This window comes from Eubalaena glacialis, chromosome 18 (assembly GCF_028564815.1).
Source record: "Eubalaena glacialis isolate mEubGla1 chromosome 18, mEubGla1.1.hap2.+ XY, whole genome shotgun sequence".
NCBI lineage: Eukaryota > Metazoa > Chordata > Mammalia > Artiodactyla > Balaenidae > Eubalaena > Eubalaena glacialis.
In genome coordinates this window covers 56,970,740-56,997,634 of record NC_083733.1, presented here as the reverse complement: position 1 = coordinate 56,997,634, position 26,895 = coordinate 56,970,740, and the positions used below count along the sequence as shown (strand labels likewise).

Sequence of the window (26,895 nt, the reverse complement as noted above, 5' to 3'; positions counted from 1 at the left end):
GTCTGATGTGCTTGGGGAACATAAAGAAGACAGGGTATTTCAAAAGGACTGAGGAATGGGGAGAGTAGAAGGAAATGAGTTTAGAGAGGTAACAATGTGCCAAAAGGACCTTGTGCTGAAGGTAAGGAGTTTGTTTTATTTTAAGTATGACAGAAAACCAGTGGTCCGGGATCTCACACTCTTCTCTCTGCTCACTTTTCCAGCCTCACTGACCTCTCAATGCCTGAAAATAGCAAGCTCTCCTACCTCAGGGCCTTTGCTCATGCTGTTCACTCCACCTGGAATATTCTCACCTCTCTTTGCGTTTCTGGCTCCTCCGCTTACAGGTTTCAGTTTCAACATCACCTCCTCAAAGAGGCCCTTCCAGATGATTTAAAAATTACATCCAGCCTGGTCACTCATTCATTCAACAAATGTTTGAGTACCGACTATGTGCCAAGCCCTGTTCTAGGCACTGAGAATACAGCAATGAAAAACAAAAAACTAGATAAGCCCTACCCTCATGGGGTTCACATTCTAGTCAGGAGGGAGACAATAAATAAAGCAGTAAGTGCTAAGAAGAGAATAAGTGCATAGAAAGAATGGGAACAGGAAGTGCTTAGGATGGCACTTTTTATGGAGAAGGTAACATCTGAGTAAACACTTCACAGGAAATGAAGGATCTCTGACGGAAGAGGTTCCACGCAGAGGGAATAGCCAGTGTAAAGGCCCTGAGGTAGGACTGTGCCTGGTGTGGGTGAGGATGAGCCAGGAGGCCAGTGTGATGGGAGAGGAATGAGTGAAGGGGATAGGAGATGAGCTCAAAGGTGTGTTTGGGATGGGAAGATAATATAGGGCCACTTGGACTTTCAACTTGAGGGATATGGGAGCCACAATGTTCTGAAGAGAGGCAGAGTGTGATCTGACTTATTAGGTGTCACAGGGTCATTTCCAGCTGCATGTGGGTAGCAGACTGTAGAGGATGGGTACAGGGAGAGCAGTGAAGAGGCCGCTGCACTAGTCCAGACCGATCGCTGGTGACTTGTGCGGGTCACTTCCACAGTAGGCTGTGGGCTTGGTAAAGGCAGCGACCACAGCTGGTTTGCTCATCCCTGAATACCCACTACAGGGGACAGAGGCCCTCTATTAATATTTGTTATGTGATTTTATAGCTCTCATGCCTTGAGCTTTTACTGTATTAATCCCTGTGCTGGACACTTAACAAACCATCTTACAAATTCCTCAGGACAACTCTGTCGGCTAAGTTTTGAAATCCTTACTTTATAGCTGAGGAGAGTGCGACTCAGAGGGCCTGCGTCTGGTCATATAGTAAGTAGCAGGAAGAGGATTTGATCCAGCTGTCTGACCTAGAAGGTTTGGAGGGTGCAGAGCGAGCCCACGTAGCATTCGCCATTGCCTGTGCGCCTGCCCAGGTGAGGCGTGCTCAGCGCGCATGCGCCCAGGCGCATTTAAAGCGCCCACCGCGGGTCCTCAGCTCCAGCGGGAAGAGGCGGGAGCTCGGCTTGGCCCTTGACTCCAACCTGAAGGATGCTGGTGAGATACAGGAGCCAGGTTCCCACCTCCTGGCTTGGGCCTTTCTCCAGGCCCTGACCCCACCCCCTCTCCCTTGCAGAGTCCAACTGCCCCCCTCGATCCCAAGCCTCGGAGCACCCCAGTCCCCGACGGTGTCCCCGCGGGAAGGAGGGTCTCCCCAGGATGCCCGGAGAGGCCCCCCGGGCCGTGCGCGCCGCCGGGGCTGGAGGAGGCTCTGAGCTCGCTGGGGCTGGAGGGAGAACGTGAGTACGCCAGGGATATCTTCGCCGAAGTCATGGTGAGTGGGACCGGGGCGGGACACTCGTGGACCAGCGGGCTTTGGGCAACTCTGGCGCCGCCCACATCCCTGGAGGGCAGCAGAGGCTGTCGGGTTAGAGGAAGCCAAAGCTGACTCGTTTGCCCAACGCCCACTCAGCAAGCATTCCCTAACTCCCACCTCGCCAGCCCCTCACCTCACTTCCCACCCGACTTTGCAGCTTTTACACCACTGCCACCCACAACTTGGCTTTTTTCTCGCACTGTTACCTGTGTGGTTTCCACTGCCGGGAATGCCCTTTCCCATCTTCCCCAGGCTGTCTGCAGCCCCTCCTTTGGTATTGCATAACCTCTCGTACTTGTCCCTCACATTTACTCACTTACCAACTATTTAGCGAGTTATTAACAAATGTTTCTGAGCATGTTCTAGGCACTGGGGATGCTGTGATGGACAACATGAGATAGTCTGTCCTCACTGTGGGGAGACAAACAAACAAATGCGGGCGATAATTTCAGAAGGGCCACAAAAACCAAACACAGGCCACGGTGGTCCACAGTTACCTGTCTGAGACAGGCACTGCCAAAAGAAATACTGAAGGGATGTGTTTATTTAACAAACATCTTGTGAGCATCTCTCCTGGATCAGGGTCTCTGTTAGGAACCAAGACACAGCTGTGATCTAAACAGAAATCCCTGCCCTCGTGGTGCCAGCAGTCTAGTGGGGCAAAAAGACAAAACATTCAAGGAAACACAGGGTATCTCCAGACTGAAATACTATGAAGAAAATAAAGCAATGAGATAGAGATGATGGGGTGCAAGGATAAGTATAGAAAAAGTCAGGGAAATTTTAGCTGAGACTGGAATGACCGAGAAGTCAGCAATGCAAGGAGTGGGGAATGACCATTTCAGCTGGAGGGAATGGCTGGTATGTAAGTGCAAAGGTCCTGAGGTAGGAATGAGCTTGGCATAGTCTAGGGCCAAAAGAACGCTGGAGTAGTGGAGTGTGGGTTGTGAGGGGAGAGAGGGAAGAGGTGATGTTGGAGCAGGGCCTGAGAGAGTCTGAGAGCAACTGGGATTTTCTCCTAAGGGTACTGAAAGCCAAGGAAGGGTTTTAAGCAGGGGAGTTCCTTGGTCAGATTTATACTTTAGAAAGACCCTCTGGGTGCTCTGAGGAGGATGGGTTGAGGCTTGGTGACTAAGATTGGAGTCTGGGAACCCAGGAGGAGATGCTCAGGAAGTCCTGTGGCCATGGGGGCTAGACTGGAGAGATTGAAAGTGAGGCATCCAGGGTTCTAGATGGGGACACGGAAGAGCATATTCGGAGGGGACGTCGGAGGCCAGTTTGTGTGTGGCACTCATGACATCCAACTGGTGCGAGGAGATTGCTGCACCCAGGGCTGGAGCCCGGGAGAGAAGCCGAGGCGCAGGTGAGGAGAGTGAGGCCGTTCCTGCCCGACCCCAGGTGTGCCGCGCGCTGCCCCGGAGGGCCCTGCCCCGCGCCGTGACCCCGGAGATGCGCGCGCTAGTGGTGGACTGGCTAGTGCAGGTTCACGTACGTAATGGGGAGGGAGAAAGGGCTGGGCCTGCGTAGCATCCTAGAACCGTGGTGATCACCTGCGCCTCTCCCCAGGAGTACCTGGGCCTGGCGGGGGACACGCTTTACCTGGCCGTGCACCTGCTCGATTCCTACCTAGGCGCGGGCCGAGTGCGCCTACACCGCCTGCAGCTGCTGGGCGTGGCCTGCCTGTTCGTGGCGTGCAAAATGGAAGAGTGCGTGCTTCCAGAGGTACTCCCGGGGCGGGGCTTGGGAGGGTGGAGCCCTTCCTCGCCGCATCACAGATTAAACGCCTACTGTGTGCCAAGCGAGCACTTTACCTACTCTTGGAATCCCAGCATGTCTGTCTGTGGTAGAGGCTACCAGTGTGTCCCTTTAACAGAGGAAGAGACTGAGGCCCAGAGAGAGGAAGACATTTGCCCAAAGGCAAGCATTTGGGACTTGAACTCAGTCTTGAATAGTTATAGTAGTTATAGTTAACATGCATAAACTCAGTGCCTTATCAGAACTGCCTGGTGAAGTAGGGAGTAACATCTCCGTTTTATGGATGAAGAAACTGAATCTCAGAGAGCTTCAGTGGATGTCCATGTCACACAGAGAGTAAATGGTAGGGTTTGAGCTCGGGAACGCAAGTCTATCTGACTCTGAAGTTTCTGCTTCCCACGATTTCCAGACAACAAATCAATGGCCCCATTTTACAGACCAGGAAACTGAGGTCCAGAACAGGGACTGAACCGATCCCAGGAGCTCAAGGGCAGGGAGTAACAAGCCGGGGTTCAAGATTCCTCCACCTCTTTCCCCCCAATTCCCAGCCCGCCTCCCTCTGCCTCCTGGGCGATGGCTCCTTCTCGCGGGCCGAGCTTCTGTGCGCGGAGCGCCGCATCCTGAGCCGCTTGGATTTCCGGCTGCACCACCCGGGCCCGCTACTTTGCCTCGGGCTGCTTGCTGCGCTGGCCCGGAGCGGCCCCCAGGTGCGCGGGGCAGGGGCGTGACCTGCGCGGCTAGGGGCGTGGCCTGCGCGGGAAGGGGCGTGACTTGATTGCGCCCCGCCACAATGGCAGGTGTTGCTACTTGCCACTTACTTCCTGGAGCTGTCTCTGCTGGAGGCCGAGGCAGCAGGATGGGAGCCGGGTCGCCGTGCCGCTGCAGCGCTGAGCCTGGCACACCGGGTGCTCCACGGGGCGGGTTCCGGGCCCGAGCCGGCGCTTTACAGGTATGGCCGCGGCGGAGGGTCTCTGTGGCTTCAGGGCCTACCTTCTTGGTCGCCGTCTTTACCGTCTCAGAGAATGTGAGACAATTAGGTGTGTGTGCGGGGGGCTGGGGGCTGGGGTGGGGCTAGACTTGTTTGCTGGGTGCGAGAGAGAATGGGGTGTCTGCCTCGTCTGGGGGGTCCCATTTGCTTTTCTCTGGGGGTGTCTGAGAGACTGGGGTGTTTGTTCAGATGTGGGGGCCCTTAACCTTGCCCCAGGGTGAAAAATAGGATCTCCTCAGGCCCAGAAGATGCTCTAACTGCGTTCCAGGGTTGAGAACGAGAGGTCTGCCAGCCTCGAGTCCCTTAGCTCCCTTCCTGGCCACGAATTGGTGTCCATTTAGCTGCTGGAGTGCCTCATCTCCTTGTTAACCATGCCACCGCGGGGCAGGGTGAATCATCTTTTCCTCCAGCCCGTGCTCTAGGGTAGAGCTGGATGTCTGTCTGCCCATCCTCAGCCCCAGTCTTTCCCTCTCCGCGTGTCCTGGCTCTCCCATAGCCGCGCTCTGAGGGAAGAATAGGGGGTCTGCCCCTCCTCGGCGCCCTCCAGTCACTCTAGATGATGGACCGCGTGTCCGACCTCGAGAGAACTCCTGAGAAGTCCTCGGGGACCCAAGTCAGCTTGTCTTCTCAGCCTCGAGCCCCAAGCTCCGAGGACAGGTCGTCTCCTATTCCCCGCTACCCCTGCCCCATCTCTGTTTCTCCGTCTCTCCGCCGCAGCCGGGCGGAGCTGGGCCCGGTCGAGCCGTGCATGGTCCGCGCCGCGCTCCGAGGCCCTGCGCCCGGCCTCGCCGCCGTCTTCCTCAAGTACGCGCGGCCCCAACGCCAGGGCACCAGCCTCGCCGCCGCCCGCCTGCTCCGCCACCCCCCGGCCGGGCCTCCCTGAGCCCCGAGACCCCAGCAAAAAAAGACTCTCTTTGTGCGTCTGTCTCCCACTTCAATAAAAGAGTTTTTTATTCCGAGCGCTCTCTATCCTCAGTGGTCGAATTCTGGCCCCTGTCTCGCTTTTGATTGGTCACTTCCCGGGCCTCTCACCCACCTGATTGGATGTTCTCACCAAGTCCCTTAATGGCTTCTGGGAGACGCGATGAGAATGCTGGACTCCGCCGCCAGGGGGCACTGGCGGGCTTCCGCAAGCGCCGCTGAGCGGGACAAAACGGGGATCCCTAACGAGTTAGATAGGGATGCTGAGAGGAAAATCGCAATGCAAGCGAAGGAAACTCGGTCTTCGGGTTGGGGAGAAGCTAGGAGCAGTGGTGACTGTGAGAAACTGAGAATGCCTGTCCTAGTCATGAGGAATGCTAGCTACCTTGATGTTGCCAGATTTTGTTCACGAAGGAAGCTGAAAATCTGTGATTCCATAAATATCTCTGCTCTTCTAATGCTGGCAACTAATTCAATATTTTTAACGGTTGCACAAATCTAACACATCACGTATACTGGCCTGTGAGAGTCATCAGTTTGTGATAGTATGGGCCTTTGACAGCAAGAGTTTGTTAAATGGGATCTGATTTACTTAACCTCTGAAGTGCCACAGTGTCGGTAGGTATAATATAGTACCGACCTCTTGGTGGTGTGATGAGGACGTGAGTTAACATAAACCTAAAGCTTTAGGACCGTGTCTGACACTTAGTAGGTGTTGCGAATGTGCTAGCATTGCATCCTAGCAGGATTGTGAGGTACAGTTGTCCCGTTTCTACCGAGCCCCTAGCACCTAGCCATTTGGTAGGTGCTCAGAAAATAATTGTTATGAATCAGTGGGTTTCCAAGTTTTTAATTAAAACAAAAACATGCCCGAGGTGCAGAAAGGTGACCAAAGCTGTTCTGGAATCCAATCTTGGGAATATTAGACCCTTAACCAAGCCTGGGTTTGGAGGTGCAGAGAGGAGGAAGTTTTCACCACTGAGGTGCTCAAGTTTGGAGGATCGGGGATCGGGGAGAGACTCAGCAAAGTACAATAAAATATAGAAGCAGATGCTGCAGTTGGGATGAAAGGTGTCATGTTCAGGTTTGGGCCTGTTGGGTGGGAACTGCCATGGGACCTCCGGGGGAAGGATGTGCAGTGGGAAGGGGAGGGGACAGTGGAAATGCAGGCTTGGTGCTTGGGAATGAGACACGAGCTAGGGTCTCGGGTGTGTGTGTGGGGGGGTAATGGTGCTAATACATAGTTACTCATTTATTCAACAACTATATGTGGATGCCAACTCAGAGTCAGGCACTTACGATCACATATCTCACAGTCTCATGGACGATAAGAAACACTCACTGGCTGTTATTTGCCCATTACTGTACCAGGCCCTGTGCTTTACCTGCATAATATAATTCAGTTCCTACAGCTACTCTGAAGTAAGCTCACTTGTTACCTCCCTGTTACACAGAAGGAAGGTGGAGGAAGACCAAGGAGCTTGGCCAAGGTCCCACCACTGAGTAAGCGGCTAAGGAGTGTTGAAGGACAATCATTCACCCTCAGTTTTTCTCTCAAAAGCCTCTCATGTATTTCCTTCTCTACACTCTTTTATTATTGTGATCCTCACTCTGGGCTGTCACTTGACTGCTTTCCCACTGGTTTTCCTACCCAGACAGTGAGCTCGATAAGGGCAAGAAGCAGATCTCTCTTGTTCATCGAGTTCTCCCCTCCTCCAGGAAGTCTTCACTCACCACCTCAGCCTATGCTGGGTACCTCCTCTGGGCCATCAGAGCCTGTTGTGCTTCCCGCGTCCCAGCCCCGACCCCCCTGCCTGTACTTCCCAGGCTAGCCCACTCTGGGCTGCCACTGTCTGGTCATTGGTCTGTCTCCCCACTTCCCTAGGGACCCAGTGAGGGTAGAATCTGAGGCTCTCTCAGTCCCTGCTATGTCCCAGCATCACCCAGCCCCAAAGTTGGGCACAGAAAGATATCAGTGAATATTTGTTTGTTGCATAGATAAATGAATGGGTTCCAAAGTTGCTATCATAGTCCCATGTTACTGATGAGGAAACAGAGTTCCAGGTAATTCAGGTGATTTATCTAAGTCATACAACTAGTGAGAAAATAAGCAGGTATTTGAATCTGGGCAGCTTGAGTCCATAGCCTGTGTTCTTATCCAATATGCCAAATGCCTAGCGGTCTGAAAACCAGCCTTCCACGAGGTTGTTATCTTCCTGCTCTTTCTCCCAGACTTGTTCTTTCCTTCTAGAAAGGTTTAGGAGCTTTGGGCATGGGAGAGGAGAGCAAGCAGGAGGGTTGGGAGGGTAAGGGGAGTGGGAAGAAGGGATTTGAAGGAGAGAGTGGGGAAGTCTTGAGGGGTTTCTCTAGACCCATAGGGGGCAGCCGGAGTCGGCTACCGGAGGTGCGGGGGCGGAGAAAGAATGGGGACCAGCCCCGCGGGGGGGCGATGCGGTAGCTGCAGCGGCGGCCGCAGGAGTTTCCCACAATGCAGCGCGACGCGCTGTCCCCGGTGCTGATGCTCAGCGCTGCCCCAGAGCCTCCGCCGCGCCCGCCTCCCGCCCTTTCCCCGCCGGGCCCCAGCCCCCGCCATGGGTCGGCTCGGTCCAGTCCTGCCCCAGAGCCGTCGGGGGGCCTGGGTGCGGCTCTCGACAGCAGCCTGCGGGCCGCCGTGGCGTTTAAGGCGGAGGGTCAGCGCTGCTACAGAGAGAAGAAGTTCCGGGAAGCCATCGGCAAGTATCATCGGGCACTGCTGCAACTGAAGGCGGCGCAGGGGGCCCGCTCTGGAGGCCTGCCCGCCCCCGCCCCCGGGCCCGCCACCAGCCAAGGGCCAGCCCGCCTCAGCGAGGAGCAGCGGCGCCTGGTGGAGAGCACGGAGGTCGAATGTTATGACTCTCTCACTGGTACGGGGCCGTCGGGGAGCGCAGAGGGTGCATATGTGAGAGGGGTGGGACGTGAGAGGCAGTAGTCAAGCCTTGGGGGGGCTGGAGGCTTCAAGGGGCTAGGGCTGGGGTCTGTGGTGGGAGACCTCAGAACTTGATCAGGAAGAGGGGTTGGGAGTCTAGGGGACCACAGGGAATGGAAGGAGCTGGGATGCAGGAAATGGGCTTTGGGCTGCGACCTGCGAACCTCAGGTGAGAAAAACCTACCTTGGATGAGCCATTCAAGGATCCATCCCTCACCTCTGAGATCACCCTTAGTACTCTCCCCTACAGACACCGCCCAGCTAAGCACCTGTGAGCCCCTGTCTGTGTTTTTCGCGCCCTCTAGCGGCGGTGCAGATTGATTCTGTCTTGATTGATCAGAAGCTTGGCCGGCCCCCGGTGGCCTGAGCAATCCCTTAGGCCGGGTTCAGCCGTGGGAAAGGGAAGGGGTCCTCCACAGCCTGAAGGCCAGGCTCCTCGCGGTCAGGTGAGGCCTGGGGTGTCGACAGGCTCTGCGAGTGTTGGTCGTGGTGCCCCCGCAGCCTGCCTGCTGCAGTCGGAGCTGGTGAACTACGAGCGGGTGCGCGAGTATTGTCTCAAGGTGCTGGAGAAGCAGCAGGGCAACTTCAAGGCGACCTACCGCGCTGGTATTGCCTTCTACCACCTGGGCGACTATGCACGCGCTTTGTGCTACCTGCAGGAGGCCCGCAGCCGGGAACCCACAGGTGAGGGGGCGGGGAGGGAGCAGGGAAAGGGGCTAGAGAGGAGGAAACAAGGGCAGGAGGATCAGAGCAGAGCTGCTTCAATGAATGCTGTACCCCTTACCCCACGTCCGGCCTCCACCCATCTACTCCTTGCACACCCCCTCATCCACTCACCTGCCGTTCGTTCGTGTCCACTCACCCATCGTTCCTCTGGCATTCACCCAACCACCTCTCATCTGTTCCATCACGAGCCCATCCTGCTGCTTCCTATTCACCTACTCAGCCACTTCCCTGGCCACTCACAACCCCCTCCCCCATCTCCATTTCCCCCTCCCCCTGAATTAATTCATCTACTCACTCACTAACCTGTTCACACACTCACCTATTCATTCACCTGTTTCCTGGCAGTGCCAGGAGATTGGCAAGGGGCAGGGTTGGCAGAGCTGGAGGCTTGTTCCTTGCCCTGTGGGATGTCATAGGGTGTGTGTGCGGTGGGGTGGCGGCAGACAAAATACTCAGTTCTGTATTAAGAGCCACTGAAGAGGGAGCACAGCAGGTGCATGACACAGGGTGTGGGAGCAGGGGCAAGATGAGTTTTCCTGCTGAGCAGTTTGGAGAGAACAGGCTTCTTACAGATGTCACTGGAGGGTAAGAAGTGTGACAGGAGTCTCTGAGAAGAGGCATGCCTGGCAGAGGGCACAGCAGATGCAGAAGTGTGGACGTGTGATACGCCCTGCTCTGCTTGCTCGGTTGGGGCTTTTGGAGAAGGGCTCTGGCTCTACCAGCCGTGGTGGGGGGGGTGCCGCCGAAGGCCAGGGACCATGAAGTGTGAGCCAAGGTAGTGCAGATGTCACCTGCTGCCCCAGGACACACAGATAATGCCCTGCCCACCTCCCCTGCAGACACCAACGTCCTGCGCTACATCCAGCTGACTAAGCTGAAGATGAACCGTTGCAGCCTCCAGCGGGAAGACAGTGGGGCTGGGGCTGCGTCCCGGGGTGTTACTGGCTGAGGCCAACCCGGGGGGACTGTCCCTACCCCCACTGCCCCCCACCTCACCATGTAACTTCCCCTGACTCATGTGTTTGCTGGTAAAGCACTTGTCACTGGTGACCATAACCTCTCCGTGTGGTATTCTTGTGGGGGCCTGGGCGGGGACATGGGCCTGGACTTCAACCCCTGGACCTCGGAGATCCAGAGAGGCCTGGGAGCATGGGGGGGGGGTCCCACTGGGGATGATCTAGGATCAGGGCCCGGCACAGGGAAAGACACACAGCCAAGCGTGGTAGGGGGCAGGGGTTACCTTTAATGCTGCATTTTGTGCCGAATCCCCCATGATGCCCTGTCCCTGAGTATCCCTGCCCACCCTCCCCCCCACCGCAGGGCAGGCACAGGGCCCCGCCCCCGGGATACAAAGGAATAAATTAATTGCCCTCCCTCCCCCCTTCCCCAATAAATAGAGTGAGTATCCTGCCCAGGGCCTCCCCTGCCTTGTGGCACGGTGGGCTGGGGCGGGGCCTGGGGCGCTACATTCATGGCTGCCCAGGCGGGCGGTGGTGGGCAGGCCTCAGCAGGAGCCGTGGGCCCCGCACAGGGGCACTGTGCTGTCCTGGCTCTGCCCCTCCATATCCATGTCAAGCAGCGTGGGCTGCATGCTGGGGGGCCCGGGGCTCTCCGGAGTGTCCGGCCTGCTGGGAGGAGAGATGCTGAGTGTCTGGCCAAAGGAGACCAGTTTCCAGGGGTCCAGGCGGGGACGGCTGGCAGCTGGCCTGGGTCGTGGGGCGAAGGTCAGGGTGGTGGGGCGGCCAGGGAACTCGGGGGGCCGACGGCGGGTGGGAAACAGGCCCTGGGGGTCGGGCAGGCGGGGGAAGTCCAGAGGGTCTCGAGGGCCTGGTAAGAGAGGATCAGATGAGGTGAGTGGCGTGGGCCAGAGGGTGGTGTTTAAAAGCCAGGAGCATTTACATGAAAATTGGAATTTGACTTCTCTTGAAAAATCTGCTGATTTTGTTGGGCCCACTTTCCAGCAGGGTTTGGACCTTTACCTAGCCACCACCCCCCCACCCCCCCCCACCACCAATTGCTCACTCATCTGGGTGCAACTCTGGGCACAGTCCTTTATCTTTCAGAGCCCATTTCCTTGCTGCTACTCTAGACAAAGCCCTCATCCCTCGCACCTCTCTGACACTGGGCCAGGTTCACAAAGACCCACAGAGACTCCTCAGGCATGTTACTGTCTGTGAATGGGGATGACAGCACCTTGCTACATAGGTGAGGATTAAATAAAATGATAACAGTAATTGTAGAACAAGTAGCACAGTGCCTGATAGGAAGCCCTTAGCTCCTATCTGTTCTAATCATCTTTGTGAGTTAGTAAACTATATAGAACAGGGCACAGCACATGGGTGTTAGCTCTAGTAATTGTTGTTGCCATTAATGTCACCTGCCTGGCCCCTGTAGGCATTAGAGTTTGCCACCCCTACTTCATCCTGCATCTCAATTACCCAGGGACTCACAATGCCTCACAAAGCAGTGGGGGCCATGGGGACACAGACCCTTCCTCCCCATGCTCAGCAGGAGGAGGATGCCTTAGCATCCAGGGGGTCGTCGCTGGGCTGGGACATAGGTCTTTGGCGGGGGCACGGGAGATGGGCCTTTTTCTGCGCGCTGGGCGCGTGGAGCCTCACTCACCAGGGCCGGGGCCGGTGGGCACGGGCGCCCCCCGCTGCCCCAGCGCCCCGTCTGACGGCGTCCTCCGGTGCCCGCGGCTCACAGCGTGCGCGGCCGTGACGTGGGTGGGCATGAGTGACTGGCGGGGGTCCTTCTTGAAGCTCTCCAGCTCCAGGTCCACCAGGGGGTTGGTGCTGGGCGCGGGTGGGGAGGGCGGCGGGGAGGGCGCGGCCGGCGCGGCTTCGTCGCTGTCGGAGCGCAGCAGCGAACGCGTGGAGTTGCAGTCGGACACGGACGACAGCGACACGAGGGTGGCCGAGGGCGCCAGGCCCGGGCCGGGGGCCGCGTCATCGCGGCGGCTCGGGGAGCGCCCGGGTGGGCTGAGGCCCCGCGGGAAGCGGCCGCCGCGGGGGAAGAAGAGGCCATCGAGCCAGCTCCGCTGCTCCTCGCCGTTGGCCGAGCGCACCTCGGCCACGTCGGCGCCCAGGCCCACGGCGCCCAGCAGCGTGGCGCAGCCCAGCAGCGCGAGCTCGCAGCGCCGCCGGGAGCCGTGCCCGGGCCGGGCGGGCGGCGTTGGCTCCCACGGCGCCCGCGCCCCGGGGGAGGGCTGGCTGGGCAGCGGCACCGTGAGGTAGGACGGGGTGGTGTAGGGCGAGGGGGGCACGCTGCTGCCTCCGTCCGCCTCCGCGAACTCCTCTGCAACCGGGAGAGGGCCGTCACTGGACTCGACTCACTTAACTCTAGGCGCCTGGCCCCTCGGCCCCCCCCCCCCCCGGATCTGGAGGCAAGGGGTTGCCCCAATGAAATGACCCCTCCAACAAGAGCACCAAGGCCCACTAAGCGTGGTTCCCGACTATTTCTCCCCTCAAACCCCCTCCTCCTGGGAACGATCCCCACACCCCAGGGACCGGCTGCTCCCATTCCAGGTATGTGTCCTACCCTCCGGCCCAGTGAAATCCGGCTCCCTCCTTGCAGCCCTGGGGAATGGTCACCCCTTGGTCTTGGGTTATGGTCCCCTTTGCCAGGGAATATTCCTTCCCCCTCCCTTTTAAAGGCGCCCTCACCCTCTTACCCATCTCATTGAGGCTAGCAAAGCCTGGGGTGATGGGAGTGTGTTTCGGGGATTTGCCCAGGTTGGGGGCACTTGACGACCACTGTTTGCTTCCTTCTCCCAGGGCCTTCAGCCTGCAGGGGTCACCAAAGATGGGGGGTTATAGGCCTCCTGGCTGCCAAGGGCCTGGGGAAGAGGCACAGGGTGTGGGATGGGCTCCATGTAGCCAATACCTCTCCTCTCCTCCAGCCCGCTCCTTCTGCAGCGTGGAGCTGGGCCCCCAGGTCCGGCCCTTCTTCTTGCCCCCAACCAGTTCTTCCTTCTTTGGGGGTCCACTGTTGCGGCCCCACGTCCCACTGCCACCACTGCTGCTGCCACTGCTGCTACCTCCACCACCATCCACAGGAGTCACTGGGCCGAGAGAAGCCACTTGGTTAGTGGGTCTCAGTCTGTCCCCGCTGAGCTCCCAGCCTTACTCTCCCCCGACTTGGTCCCACCCTCCAGCTGGAAGCCCAAGGGAGCTTGGGCTCTAACCCCAGTCGTGACCCTTCCCTGCTCTGCATCCTTCCACAGCTCCCCACTGCTGTCAGGACGACGTCCCGGCTCCCTCAGTTTCATCACCCATCACTTCTCACAGCCTAACCCTTCAGCCATCCATTAATTCCCAAAGGTTTACTAGCACCTGCTATGCGCCAAGCCCTGTGGCAGGTGCTGAGAAGACAGCAGTGGTCAAAGCAGACAAAAGTCCCTGCCCTGGGGACTTTCCTGGCGGTCCAGTGGCTAAGACTCCGCACTCCCACTGCAGGGGGCCCGGGTTCAATCCCTTGTCAGGGAACTAGAGCCCACATGCTGCAACTAAAGATCCCACACGGGGCAACGAAGATCCTGCATACCACAACTAAGACCTGGTGCAGTCAAAGAAATCAATAAATATTAAAAAAAAAAAAAGTCCCTGCCCTGAGGAGTTTACATTTTAGTGGGTGAAGACAGACGGTCAACAAGAGTCACACTAGGTACGTCATCTGGGTAGGGGGCTAGAAGGTGGTAAGCGCTGTGGGAAATATAAAGCAGGTAAGGGGTTTGGGGAGTTAGGGAAGGTCTCATGTGTGAGAAGGAGAAATCTGAGCAAAGACTTGAAGGAGGTGAGGGAGTGGGTCAAGTTGATACCAGGGAGAGGAGCCTTTCAGGCAGAGGGAACAGCAGATGCTGAGGCCCTGTGGAGTGTTCTGGAGCAGACTTGTTCCCTGCAGAGTCAGTTGCTCTCTCTCCTCTGTTCCTATCACACGTTGAACGTACCCCAAAACTAGTACTGACTACCACTGTTTGGTCATTATTTGTCTTTGCGTCCCCCCAGGAGAATGACCTCTGGGGCCTGGTACAAAGCAGGTGCCCAAACAGAAGTGTGTGTAGGGGGTGGTGTGTGGGGCGAGGCCAGGGGTGAATGATGGGGCAGAACAGACTGGGGAGCTGGCCGGGTATCCTTCAACTCATCAGCAAACCCTGACAGCTGTACCTCTGCCATGTAGCTGACTCACCATCTCCCCTCTTCAAGGCCCCCGCCCTGGCCCAGCCCCCTCGTCTCACTTGTCTCCCACCTTTACTCCTGCTCTCCTCCAATCCCTACTCCTCACGGTGGCCAGAGGGAAAAGGTTAATTTTACCACATCACTGCCTTGCTCACAGCCCTCCAGAGACATCCCCGTCTCATTTAAAATAAAATCCAGATTCCTTATCCCGGCTCTTAAGGCCCAGTGTGATCCTCCCCTGTTGAACCCTTGACCATAAGCCTAGTGCTCTCTCTCCCGTTCATCCTACTCCAGCCAAGTTGGCCTTCCCAGCTGATAAACACACCATGCTTGTTCCTGCCTCTGGGCCTTCGTCTTTGCTGTTCCCTCTGCCAGGGACACTGTTCCTTCAGATCTCTGCATGTGTCACTCCTCCTTACCATGCAGGTCCCTGCTCAAACCTCGGCTTCTCTGACAGGCCTTCCTTGTGATTTAAAAACAGCAACTCTTCTGTTTTACTCCCTTCCCTGATTTCCTTTATAGCGCTTATCACTATAGGAAATTACCCTGCTCACCAGCTTGTTTACTTGTTGTCTGTTTCCCCTCATGAGAATGAGGGAGGGGACCCTGCCCACCTGGTCTCCTGATGTTGCTCTGGCTTGGTACAAGGTATGTGCTCAGAGAAGTCTGTTCACTGACTGACTGGTCAGGGCCTTGGGAGATACTCACGGCGAATGGCCCTCAGCCGGGGGATGATGCTGGGGCTCGCGGGCGGGCTGACCCCATCTGATCCTTTCCGTTTGTCCAGGGTTGGAGAGGCCTGGACCGTGATCTTATGTTCAAAGCCTGCGAAAAGAAAGACTTCCCTAAGCACACGGTTGCATGGGTAGCCAAAGAGAAGGTCCCTTTGTAGAAGGATAGAAGGAATGCCACCATTTTGTATTCCTTCATGCAGTGGTTCTCAAAGTGTGTTCCCAGACCAGCAGCGTCAGCGTCAAGTGGAAACCTCTTGGAAATGCAGATTCTTGGGCCCTCCCTTAATCAGGAACTGTGGGGGTGAGGTGCAGCAATCTAACTGCGGTGTCAAAGTCCCCCAGTTTCCTCTGATGCACACTCGGGTCTGAGAGCTGCTGCCCTGAGGATCTAGGCCTGAGTGTCCAATATGGTGGTCATTAGCCACGCACGGCAAGTGAGCGCTTGAAATGTGCCTTGTGCAACTGAGGAACTGGAGAGTTCTACCTTTATTTAATTGTAAGTAATTTAAGTTTACCTTTCAAAACAGACACTCAGTTCAGTCATCGGAAACATTTAAGCATGTTTGGAACAACTTTGGTATGTGAATCTGCTTTTTCAACTGTACATTTTATGAAATCTAAATAGAGGTCAAGATTTTTTGATGAAAATTTAGAGCCCAGATTGAGATGCACTGTAAATATAAAATACACACTGGATTTCAAAGATTTAGTGTGAAAAAAAGAAGGTAAAATATCTCATTAACAATTTTTCTTGTACTGACTACATGTGAAACTACAACATTTTGGGTATATTTGGCTAAACAAAATATATTAAAGTTAATTTCACCTGTTTTTTCCCCTTTTTAATATGGCTACTAGAAAATGTAAAATTACACATGTGGCTTGCATTATATTTCTGTTGGCTGGTGCTATTCTAGGCACTGCTTTAGGGCTTGTAACATCTGTTGTAACAAAGAGAGAGAAATCAGTATGATGTGCCTTCTGATGTTACCTAGGAAGCAATATTAAAAAAAAAAAAAAATCAAACCTGAACTTGAAACTGATTAAGCCCTGAGATCCAACTATGAGGTTGAGCCATGTGAAACTTCTGTTTCTATAGGTCAAAAATGGCTGAACATCAGCAATTTCACATGGTTTAACCTAATACCAATTTATAGGAAATTCAGGGGACAGAGGGACATGTTAAAAGATACCAGGGGGATGCAAGCAGCAAAATCAGACTGTGGGAAATGCTACAGGATAAATGATGCAGTTCCTCGACAAATTATTGGCAAGGAGGAAAAAGAGGCAGATTAAAAGATATTAAACAAATAGCTGGGAGATAAAACTATAAGGAAAAGTAAGGAAGTGATTGCCCTAAAAGTCAAGACAGGGGTTACTCTTAGGGTGCGGCAGGGGGATGTGTTTGGACAGGGCGTGTGGAGGCATATGGGGTGGCTGTAGGTTCTCCCTGCTTTCATGGGAGAGGTTCTACTAACACATTAAGCTGTACAGTTCTTTGGTCATTTTCTGTAGGTGTGATATATTTAGCAATAAAAAAAGTTTAAAAAATAAATAAATAAAAGGGAGAGATAACCCCCGGGTTAGGGATGCTCTCAGCGGCCTCTCGGGGATGCTCAGGGGACGTGGGCGGGTACCGGAGGGCAGGCTGATGTGGCTGCTGCCTTCTCGCAGCTTGAGCAGGCGGCTGCGCTTGAAGTTGCCCTTGCGTTTGCGGACCCTGGGCTTCTCCTGGCTCAGCTGGCACATGAGCAGGTGCAGCTCCCGCTCCACAATGTCCATCTCGCGCTCGGCCAGCTCCTGCTCGCGCCGCCGCAGCTGCTCTTCCTGGAACCGCTGCTCCTGCGCCGCCCGCAGCAGCTCCTCCTCGCGGCTACGGAGCTCCTGGAGAGGAGATGAGGGGCTTGGGGCTAGGAGCTTAGCTACTCTGCCCCTGGGGATGGCTCCAGGGCTGCTGGGTCTGGTTGGTGTCCTGCTCAGGGCTGTCCTGCTGTGGGGCAAATTGGGGGCACAATCCAACTTACACTTCACTAGCCAGGCTGGGTGCCAGGGCAGGGGACTGTGTTAGCTCAAAGAAAGGGGTGGCTTTTCTTTTTTCCTTCCTCTTTGATTTTTAATTTTTTAAGTCTTCAATTTGGAAAACATCCACAAAAGGAGAGAAAGTGCACCCCGTGTACCCACCATCCAACTTCAACAATTTTCTATACTTTGCAAATCTTTTTTCATGTATCACCTTCCTTCTCTCCTCTCTCCCCATTTTTGCTGTAGGATTTTAAAGCCAATCCCAGACCTCATGCAGTGTCACTTGTAAGTACTTCAGTGCAGGGTGCCTTTTTTTTATCAACCTTCCAACAGGAGGCTGTCTTTTCTTAATATGCAAAAAAGGCTCCCTTGGCCCTGCATGGACCCAAAGACCCCTGGGCTCAGGGGAAGGGACTCTGCCCCATCCAAGGCGTCAGAACTCAGGGATCTTGCTCCATCCCTCCCACCTTGCCTCCTGCCTTCACCTTCTCCTTGGTCCGGAGGTCATCGAACATGTGTTGAATCTCCAGCTTCCAGTCTTCCTGCAGCGAGTGGAAAGACTCCAGCGGCATCTGGAACAGGGCTGACTGTTCGATGACTTCAAGTTGCTTCAAGATGCTGCCAAAATCTGGCCGCCCGTGGGGGTCTGGGTCCCAGCATTCTGGGTGGGGGTAGAGAGGACAGCAGTGGGAGTGGAAATGTCAGTGGCCATGCTCTGGGGTATCAGCCTGCTCAGTGGAGGCAGGACTTTAAGGGACTGTGGACAAACAGCTCCCATGGAGCCGAGGGGAAGGAATTCAAAGCCAAATTCCTGGCAATGTTTCACTTGGTGAAACTCTGGGGAGAGAAACTCAGGGACCTGTTCCCTGACTGGTGGTAGAATCAAGGATCAGGGAGGAATCCCAGGGCCAGTGAGTCCTAACAGGTTGCCCTCAAGAGCTGTGGGCCTAGCCAGAACACAGGTCTGGAGGCCATGGAGCCAACTGTGGGGGAGACTGTTCATGGTCCCATGGTTCCAGCCCCTTGTCCCTCACTCCTGGGCCCAAAGGTATGGATGGGTGTGAAAGAGTGAGGTCTGGGCCTGAGGGCCCCTGCCACCCCTAGCTGAGCCTACCCTCTCCACGGGGCCCTGGCTCACCCTCCAGTAGGCGGGCAAAGGGCTCGGGGCATGTGGAGGGAATGGGCAGAGTCAGCTTGTTCATAGCCACACCATATGCCACGGCCAAGGCGTCGATTTCACGGTAGGGGACCTCACCCGTCAGCAGCTCCCAGAGCAGAACTCCGAAGCTGCAGGTGGGGGAGAGGGAGGGGTGATGCCACAGCCCACCCTAATCCTCACCTACACCCCAGCCCTGCCTCCAGTCCCATGGTGGGCCTCCCTCCCCCCAGCAGCCAGCCCTGGCCAATGAGGCTGCAAGACCCTGATTTGACCTCCATCGGCCTGATCTGGTGGGGTTGGTTCTCTGATGTCTCTCCTTCGCTCTGCCTCTCTTCCCTCTCTTCTGCCTGAAAACCTTCAGTGGGTTCCCCATGCCCACTGAGCAAATCCACCCTTCTTAGCCCTGATCTTGATGACCCCTGCAGCCTCGCCTCTAAACACTCTCAGCCCCGTACCACCCCCAGCTTCATCTTGCAGCCACGCTGAACAGTTGAACAAACACTGTTCTTCCTAACCTCTGGCCTTTGCACATGCTGTTCCCTTGGTTGAGAACACCCTTTCCTTTGCCTAACGGTCCTTTAAGTCACAACTCTGGTGCCCCCTCTACCAGGAAGCCTTCCTTGATTCCACAGCCTCCAAAGCTGGGTTGGAGGCCCCTTCACTATGTTTCCATAGAACCCTCTGCACTTACCTCTAAAAACAAGTTAACGCTATTTAATATTTATAAAGCACTTACTCCAGGCCAGCACTGCTCGAGGCCTCACAACAGTCCTGTAAGGCAGAAGGCACTGGTATGACCCTCATTTTATCCAATGAGCAGGTGCAGGCAGAGAGAGGTTAAGTTGTTTGCTTAAAGTCACACTGCTCGTAAGTGATGGAGCCACACTGAGACTTAGGTCTGTCTGATGCCCACGACAGCGTCCTTAATGGCTACATAATTCCAGAGCATGCATCACTGTGCTACAATCACCTGCGTGTCCATCTTCTCCAGTAAACTGTTCTCCTTCTGGATCCTGATCACTGTTTCATGCAGTGCCCAACACGTAGTAGGTCCCCGTGCTCCCCCGTTGCATGCATTCATTCAACATACACTTATTAAATGTCTGCTGTGTGCCAGGCATCGTTCCAGGTACTGGAATAAGATAGACACCACCCCTGCCCTCATGCAGCTGACAGCTTCCCCTCCTCTCTCAGTGACAGCACTGGTAAATTTGAGCTGGGCAAATGCTGCCTGAAATAATTTTCCATCCTCCTTTGCATCTAAGTGTGCCCATATGGCAACAGTTCTGGCCAGTGGGATATAGAAGAGTGTGTAGTGTGCAACTAACTTCCAGGAAGTGTCCTTAAAGGGAAGGGGTCCCCTTTCCTCTTTTCTCCTTCCTCCTGGTTGGGATATAGACATAAAATCTGGAGCTCAAGCAGCCATTGTGGACCATGAAGTGGACTTGGGAATGGAGGCTATACAAGGTGGAGAAAAGTTAACAGTGGCTTGTAACTGGAGGGGGCCAGACCCTCCCCTTACAACCTCTGCCATGTCTCTGGAAACCTGTGGGGATGTTTTGATTGTCACAATGACTGGGGAGTGCTACTGACATTTGGTGGCTGGGAATCATGGATACTTAACATCCTGAAAGGTACAGGACAGTACCACACAAGGAAGAATTATCCTGCCCAGTGTCAGTGACACCACAGTAAAAAACCCTAACATAGGACTCAATCCCTAATGCTGGGGGTACTATATCATGTAAAAGTCATGGGCTTTCACATGAGAGCAAAAACATTAGTCTTGTTTTTATTTTGGGTTTTCTGTTCCTTGCCACTGAAATATGGCTTCTATAAATGTTTGGGACCATAAATGAATGCCTTATGTGAAGCAAGACTAAACTTCCCCCCAAAGGGCTGCGCTGCTCTCGTTGAGAATTCCTGTCTTATTTGTCTGCCCCAATACCATGACTTTGCGGCTCGGTCCATCTGGAGCCTAGCCAGGGACTGATCTGGGTTTGGCTTCCCACCGCAAGTAGAAGGTTGAGTTTCTGCTGTCACCAGGTCTCGCAGGCAATGAAGAGCCTTCTCATTGGCCTCCTGCCCCAACTCCTGTCCCCTACAATCCATCAGGCGAGGGAGCCTTTGCGATGTTAAATCAGATCATGTCATTCACAAATGCCTCTAATGGCTTTCCAGTGCACTTAGAATAAACCTGGATCTGCTCCCTCACCCACAAGGCCCTCCGGCTCTCCCTCCTCCATCATTTCCTACTACTTTCCTCCTTGCCTGCTCTGCTCCAGCCACATGTTCCTTTCTGGAACATACCATGCTCGTTCTCACCTCAGTTTCTCCTTCGTGGAAGCTGTGCCCTCTTCCTGGGAAGCCTCTTCTCCTAAACTTTGCATGATTGGCTCCTGCTTGTCATCCAGGACTCAGCTCAAGTACCACTTCTCAGAAGAGCCTTTCCCAAAGTCATCTCCAGTCCTCAGAGTGCTTTTCAATCAACCTCCTAGCTCGTAACACTGTCTAGTACTTTTCTGGTGGATTAACTTACTACCTTTTAAAAATTATTTTTACAATTTCAACTTAAAAACAACCTTTTTAGCTTCTGAGGTATGTATTATTCCCGTGGGCAGGAAATGGGTCTGTTTTTATATACTGCTGTATCCCTAGCTCCCAGTGCAGTTGGATGGATGAATGAATGAATGGTTACCTTCAAAGGTCTCAATTTCCTGTTTGATGAGTGGGGGCAGTGTAATGGATGGTGACTGAGGGGTCTTTGGTGCTGACCACCTATCTTTACACTTTGGGAATTTTCAAACGTAATCCAAGTCCTCCTCAGCTGCCACTTCTGCTAGCAGAGCAGCCACCTGCTTTTGTGCTTCTCTGATGGTCCGACCTTGCTGGCGGGCCCCTTTGCCAGACTCGGATCCCCGCTGCAGTGGCAGACCGTCCCTCCCACTCTGCCGTTTCCCCCTTCCTCCCTCCTCCCTTCCCAGGAGGCCTCCCCTGTCCCACCGTCAGCACCTCCAGACGTCACTGCTTTTGGAGAAGAGGGAGAGACGGATAACCTCCGGAGCCATCCAGGCGTAAGTCCCCGCAGCGCTCATTTTGGTGGTCTTGTGCCACTCACGGGCGAGGCCGAAGTCTGTGATTTTGAGCACCGTATCTGCGAGGTTGTGGTTCTCGATGGCCTCCAGAATTAGAACTGTGGGTAGGAAGAAAGGTGGGTCACCCCAGACCTGCTGGGCTGCAGACCCGTGTGTCCTGCCCCTGCCTCAGCTGGAATCTCCTACTTGTTCTCTCCCTGCCACCTGGGGTCGCCCCCCTCTGCAGCAGCGCCTTTCCTGGCCTCGAAGACCATGAATGCTTTCCTGATGGTCTAATCCCTGCCTCAGGCTCCCATGAGGGGTTGGGGAGCTTCTCCTGAGTTCACTGGCCTCCTGACTCCAACTTGGGCTCAGGGAAGCTCAGTGAAATGTCAATGGCCACGGCCTTGGTTCTCCTTGGTCCAGGCCTTGAATTCCCAACCACCGCAGAAGTGGCAACTACAAACCATGAGCAGAAGGGGATGGTTTTCCTTTCCTTTTTGTCACCTGCTGTGGGTAGCTGCATTCATGGCCCCAGTTCTGCTCCTTTCTGTGTCACACTCTTTGTATCTCCGCATCCTTTACTCTGGGTTGGCCGTATGACTTGCTTTGTCTGATAAAATGAGGCAGAAGTGACAGAATGCTAGTTCCAAGCCCAGGCCTCTCATGTCTGCTTGCCCTCTTGCCCTTCCGCCATCACTATGAGAACGTGCCTCGGCTAGCCTGCTGGTCCAAGGAACATGAGAGATACTTGGGGCAAAGCCTCTCCAGCTGAGCCCCGCCTAAATCAGTTTACCCTCCATCAGGCCTGCAAATGTATGAGCAGTAATAAAGGACACTGAGTTTTAAGACACCAAGTTCGGGGAGGGTGGGAGGGTTGTTACACAGCATTATTATGACAAAAATCTGACTGATATATCCCCCAAGCATATTGAATGGTTCCAACTTACTTGCTGCCTAGGGTTATTACTAACAACAATAACAACCATGGCTAGTGTTTATTAGGAGCCTATTATATGACAGGCACTGTGCTAAGCCCTTTATACAAATTAACTAGCAAGCAACCCACTTTATTGACTAGCAAACTGAGGCTCAGAGAGATGAAGTCACTTGGCCGAGATCACACAGCTAGAAAATGGTGGGGGGAGTTCCCGGGTGGCCTAGTGGTTAGGATTCCGGGCTTTCACTGTCGTGGGCTGGGTTCAATCCGGGTTTGGGAACTGAGATCGCGCAAGGTGCACGGTGCGGCCGAAAAAAAGAGAAAATGGTGGGGCAAAGACCCAAACTAGATCTGTCATCAGAGTCCAATCTCTTAACTGCTGTGATATTCTACTACCTTCTGTCAAACAGAAGGTAGTGTACAGTATCCTGCCTGGGTTTGAATCCCAGCTCTGCCAATTATTCGTTGCATAACCTTATTTACTTTATTTTTAACACTACGATTTCTCCTCTGTTAAATGGAGATGATAATGGCATTGACCTTCTAGGGTTGTAGTAAAGGTTTATTTCCTGAAGTAATAGTAGGCCCTCTAAAAGCATCAGCTCTCTTTATTAGTGTGTGATGTTGCCATAATTGTTCCTTATTTCTCTACCTTTATCTTTGGCCATTCCTGGCTACTTCTCCAATCATCATAACAATGAGGCAATTCTACTGTCATACCCGTTTGGCAGATGAATAGACTAAGTTTTAGAGAGCTCAGACCACTGCCCAAGGTAACACTGTTGGTAATCTTGTCCCTTCTTTAAAACCCAACTCAAATGTCACCTCCTCCTGGAAGCCTCTTGAGACTCCCTAGCATGTGACTCTACCTCTCAGAAGTCCTCCCTTCTCGAGTCACCAACTTCCTGTTTGTGGAGTGACCCTGTGACAGAGGGAACACCCCATGGTCTTACACTTTATTTCTGCATCTCCCAGGCTGCGCTTAAATCGATTCACTTAAAAAAATATTTATCTGATTATGTTACCCCTGCTTAAGACCCTCTAATGGCTTCTACTACATTGAATAAAATATCCAAAGCCCTCACAGTGGCCCCCAAGGTTAATGTGATCTGGCCCGTCTACTTTTATGACCTCACCTCCTTCCACCTCTGCCTCACTCCTGCTCTTCCGACCTCTTCGGTCTCCTTGCTGTTTCTCCAACACGGCAGCTTCATCCCCACCTCAGGACCTTTGCCATGCCCGGATCTTTGTAAAGCTGGGTCCTCTGGGTTCAGGTCTCTGCTCAAATGTTGCCTTCCTGGAGCTCTGATCTAAAGAGCTCCCTCTGCCCCATCCTTAATCCGCTTTATTTCCTTCAGAGTCCTTGATACTCTCTGAAATTTTGTTATCTATTTAAATATCAACCATCTATTTTTGTTCTCTAGACTATAACTTCTATGGGGGTGGGGGGGGGGTCTTGCCTCGTTCACATCTGTAATCCCAGAGCCCAGGACAGTGCCTAGTACACTTAATTCTGCTTCAGAATTATTAGTTGCATAAAACAATGAATGAATGACGTCAGATGAGGAGCTCCTCAGGGGAGGCTGAACGGGGGAAGCTGTACTGTGGAGGCCCTGTTTCCTCTGTCTCAGGCATGGAGCAGTTCCATTGCCCAAGCAGGAAGCCCTGGCCTAAGAGCCCCACCAACCCTTTGTCCAAGTGGCATTGGCTACAGAAAAACTTGGGGGAGTGGGAGCATGTCCTGATACCCCACCTGCAGGCTGTGAATCAGCAGGGGCGAGGCAGGGCTGAGAAGGGACCCCAGCCTTCAAGAGGAGCGTGTTGGCAGTCCTGCCTCCATTTACCCAGCATTTCAGGAGTCAGAGCATCAGCATCAATGGAGATGGGGACCATCTTTCTGTCTTGCTCAATTCTCTGGGGCTGGCGCAGGGCTTGGCGCACCCTGGGCACTTGGTAGCTATCTATCTGTTGACTGTATGAATGCCAGGCCTGTCAGGTAAGGAAGACTCCGTCCCTCTATCCTAGGGGCTTGCAGTTGGTGGTGGTGAGGCCTAGCAACGAACATGAAACAGTGGCATGGGGTCAAACAAACTTCAAGACATAGAACTGACGGGAGTCAGAAATAGATGAGATGTGAGGGCTGAGGACAAAGAGAAAACCCTCACATATCACGTGAGGGCAGGGAACATGCTGGCCCCACTCACTATTGATCTCTCTTGCTTAGTATATGATCTGGCCCAGTAAATACCAAACGAAACAATAAATTGAACAAATAAATGCAGAAATGAAAGGGAGTGACATGAGGCAGAGGAAGGACGGGAGGGCCAGGAAAGTAGGATTTTTTTCCCTGCTGTATCCTAAGGGTCAGGACAGGGCCTGGTACACAACAGGTGCTCGGGAAATATCTGGGAAATGAACGAATATCCGGGGAATGATTGTGAGTGCCGTAAGGGCAGAAACCATGGCTGTTTTGGTCCCTGTTGGGCCTCTACTTGATAGATGCTCAATTAATATTTGACATCATGAGAAGCTCCTTGATCTAGATGTAGGTTCTGGGGAACCTTGCCTTCCATCTGTCCCCAGACCTCATTCAACCAACCAATCAACTTTTGAAAGTCTATGACAGGCCAGACAGCTTGGATGCTTTTACATAAGCCACATCCCTTTTCCTCCTCCCTCATCTTTCCCAGTGTGTCTTGGCTAGCTGGGGCAGAGGCCTAGGAGGACACCAGGAAGTGGTTCTCAACTGAGGGCTAGTCTGCCCTCCAGAGGACATTCGGCAATGTCTGGAGACATTTTTGGTTGTCATAACTGCGGGATGGGGGGTGGAGAATGCTAATGGCATCTAGTGGGTAGAAGCCAAGGATGCTACTAAGTAACCTACATCACACAGGACAGCCCCCTGCAATCATCCGGCCCCAAATGTCAATAGCGCTGAGACTGAGAAACCCCGACTCCAGGCCAGGTTCTATCTGTCTCTGCCTGGTGGACTCTGGCAGCGTGGATGGACAGTAAGTGCCATGAAGGCAGGCACTGTACCTGTCCTATTTACAGCAGTGAGCCCAGGGCCTGTCACAGTGTTCATTGATACATATTTATTGGGCTACTGTGACTGTAGCCTAGGAGGCAGGTATTCCTTCAACCTTTCTGGGCCTCCTTTTCCTCTCTTAACGGGGCAAGGACTGCCTCACCTGGCCCTGAAGGTATACTGCTGCCCCTTCTTGCCCCAGGCAGTGTCTTCTGGTGTCCCCATCCCACCACCTAGGCTTGTCCTCACAAGGTTCTACAGAAGCAAGTTTTTTGGGGAGGACACCACTTACTGTTGATGGACTTGAGGTCCCGGTGGATGATGGGCACAGGGGCATCATTGTGTAGGTAGTTCATGCCCCGGGCCACCTGCACAGCCCAGTTGACCAGCACGTGAGGGGGCACCCGGCGCCCTGCCAGCACCCTGCTCAGTGCGCCCCCCCTGGCATACTCCATCACCAGGCAGAGGTGTGGGGGGCTGAGGCAGGCGCCCCTGAGGGCAATGATGTTGGGGTGCTGCAGGGCTCCGAAGAGCCGGGCCTCCTGGCGCACCTGCTCTGCTGTCACTGCCGGGTCCCGTTCAGGGTCCAGCCGGGCGGCCTTGACCGCCACCTCCTCGCCATGCCACAGGGCCCGATAGACCTTGCCAAAGCCTCCTACACCGATGATCTCCTCCAGCTGCAGCTGGTGGAAGGGGATCTCCTGGGGCAGCTGGAGGTCCGCGGGCGCGGCGGGGGTGCCGGGGGCCACGTAGTTGCTGGGGAAGACGCCCACACGGCCGCTGGGTAGCTGCCCGGTCCACCAGCCCTCGTCGCCCGACACGGCACAGTCCTGGGAAAGCACCTGGACGCGGTCGCCCCTCCGCAGGGTCAGCTCCTCGTCACCCGCCGCCTCGTAGTCGAACACTGCGGTCCAGACGGGCCCCGCGGGGGTCGTGCCCCACTCCTTGGCCGCCCCCCACTCCTCCTCCTCCATGGGGGTGGGGCCAGGGGCTGCGGGAGGCCGCTTCACACAGGCTGCCCGCGGGATGCAGAGGGCGGGCCCCGGCGGCCAGGATGGGGGGCAGTCCCTGCGGGTTCTAGGGGGCTCCTGGGGGCCATGGCTGGGAGGCCCTCCACAGGAGCAAGAAAAAGCCTCTTTAAAAGGGCAGGGTTGTCCCCTCTGATTCAGCTGTCCAGACAGGGTGGGGTGGGGGAAGGGCGGCGGGTTCACCTCTCCCCCCTAACCGTCAGGGCGCTAAGAAGGCCTGGCCGCGCGGCTGCCGAATTCCTGCCGGGGTCCGCCGGTGGGGGACGAGGGTGAGGGAAGCAGGCAGCCCCCTTCCCCGCGCCTCTCACCCCGCGCAGCTCCACCGGCGGCCCCCGGCTCCGCATCCCGGGCCACGATCGCCGGGCGGGGCGGGGCTGGCGGAGCCCCCCCAGGACGGGGTGGCGCGCCCCTCGGCCTCCTCACGCGCGGGGCGGCCGGGCGGCCCCCATCCTCAGCATCGGGCTCCCGGTCGGCCCCAGCCCCTGCCCCCGCCCGCGCCGCTTCCCGGGGCCGCCGGCAGTGC

The 26,895-nt window shown here is 54.9% G+C and overlaps 3 protein-coding genes across 6 annotated transcripts; 2 read left to right on the top strand and 1 right to left on the bottom strand.

Annotated features, from left to right (window-relative positions):
* The first annotated feature begins 1,468 nt into the window (after positions 1-1,468).
* CCNP (cyclin P) lies at positions 1,469-5,535 on the top strand. Of its 3 annotated transcripts, none has more exons than XM_061173538.1 (7): positions 1,469-1,533; positions 1,613-1,810; positions 3,251-3,340; positions 3,419-3,574; positions 4,156-4,314; positions 4,405-4,556; positions 5,313-5,535. In XM_061173538.1, the coding sequence occupies exons 1-7, from the start codon at positions 1,528-1,530 to the stop codon at positions 5,476-5,478; spliced, it is 927 nt and encodes a 308-aa protein (XP_061029521.1). In that variant the 5' UTR covers positions 1,469-1,527; the 3' UTR covers positions 5,479-5,535. The 3 variants fall into 3 exon arrangements, with proteins under 3 accessions (XP_061029521.1, XP_061029520.1, XP_061029522.1); XM_061173537.1 differs by having other exon boundaries at positions 3,170-3,340; XM_061173539.1 differs by having other exon boundaries at positions 3,170-3,340; positions 5,092-5,389.
* A 2,469-nt stretch (positions 5,536-8,004) lies between these two features.
* TTC9B (tetratricopeptide repeat domain 9B) lies at positions 8,005-10,156 on the top strand. The gene is made up of 3 exons (XM_061173651.1): positions 8,005-8,419; positions 8,983-9,165; positions 10,047-10,156. Exons 1-3 carry the CDS (start codon positions 8,005-8,007, stop codon positions 10,154-10,156), a joined length of 708 nt encoding a protein of 235 aa, XP_061029634.1.
* Positions 10,157-10,554: 398 nt separating this feature from the next.
* MAP3K10 (mitogen-activated protein kinase kinase kinase 10) lies at positions 10,555-26,873 on the bottom strand. 2 transcript variants are annotated; one of them, XM_061172898.1, is made up of 10 exons: positions 25,637-26,873; positions 21,315-21,495; positions 18,282-18,430; positions 17,629-17,804; positions 16,759-17,005; positions 15,096-15,212; positions 13,096-13,273; positions 12,884-12,996; positions 11,833-12,507; positions 10,555-11,034 (listed from the first exon to the last, which is right to left on the bottom strand). In XM_061172898.1, the coding sequence occupies exons 1-10, from the start codon at positions 26,316-26,318 to the stop codon at positions 10,712-10,714; spliced, it is 2,841 nt and encodes a 946-aa protein (XP_061028881.1). In that variant the 5' UTR covers positions 26,319-26,873; the 3' UTR covers positions 10,555-10,711. The 2 variants fall into 2 exon arrangements, with proteins under 2 accessions (XP_061028881.1, XP_061028882.1); XM_061172899.1 differs by lacking the exon at positions 25,637-26,873 and adding an exon at positions 23,453-23,525.
* Between the last annotated feature and the right edge of the window lie 22 nt (positions 26,874-26,895).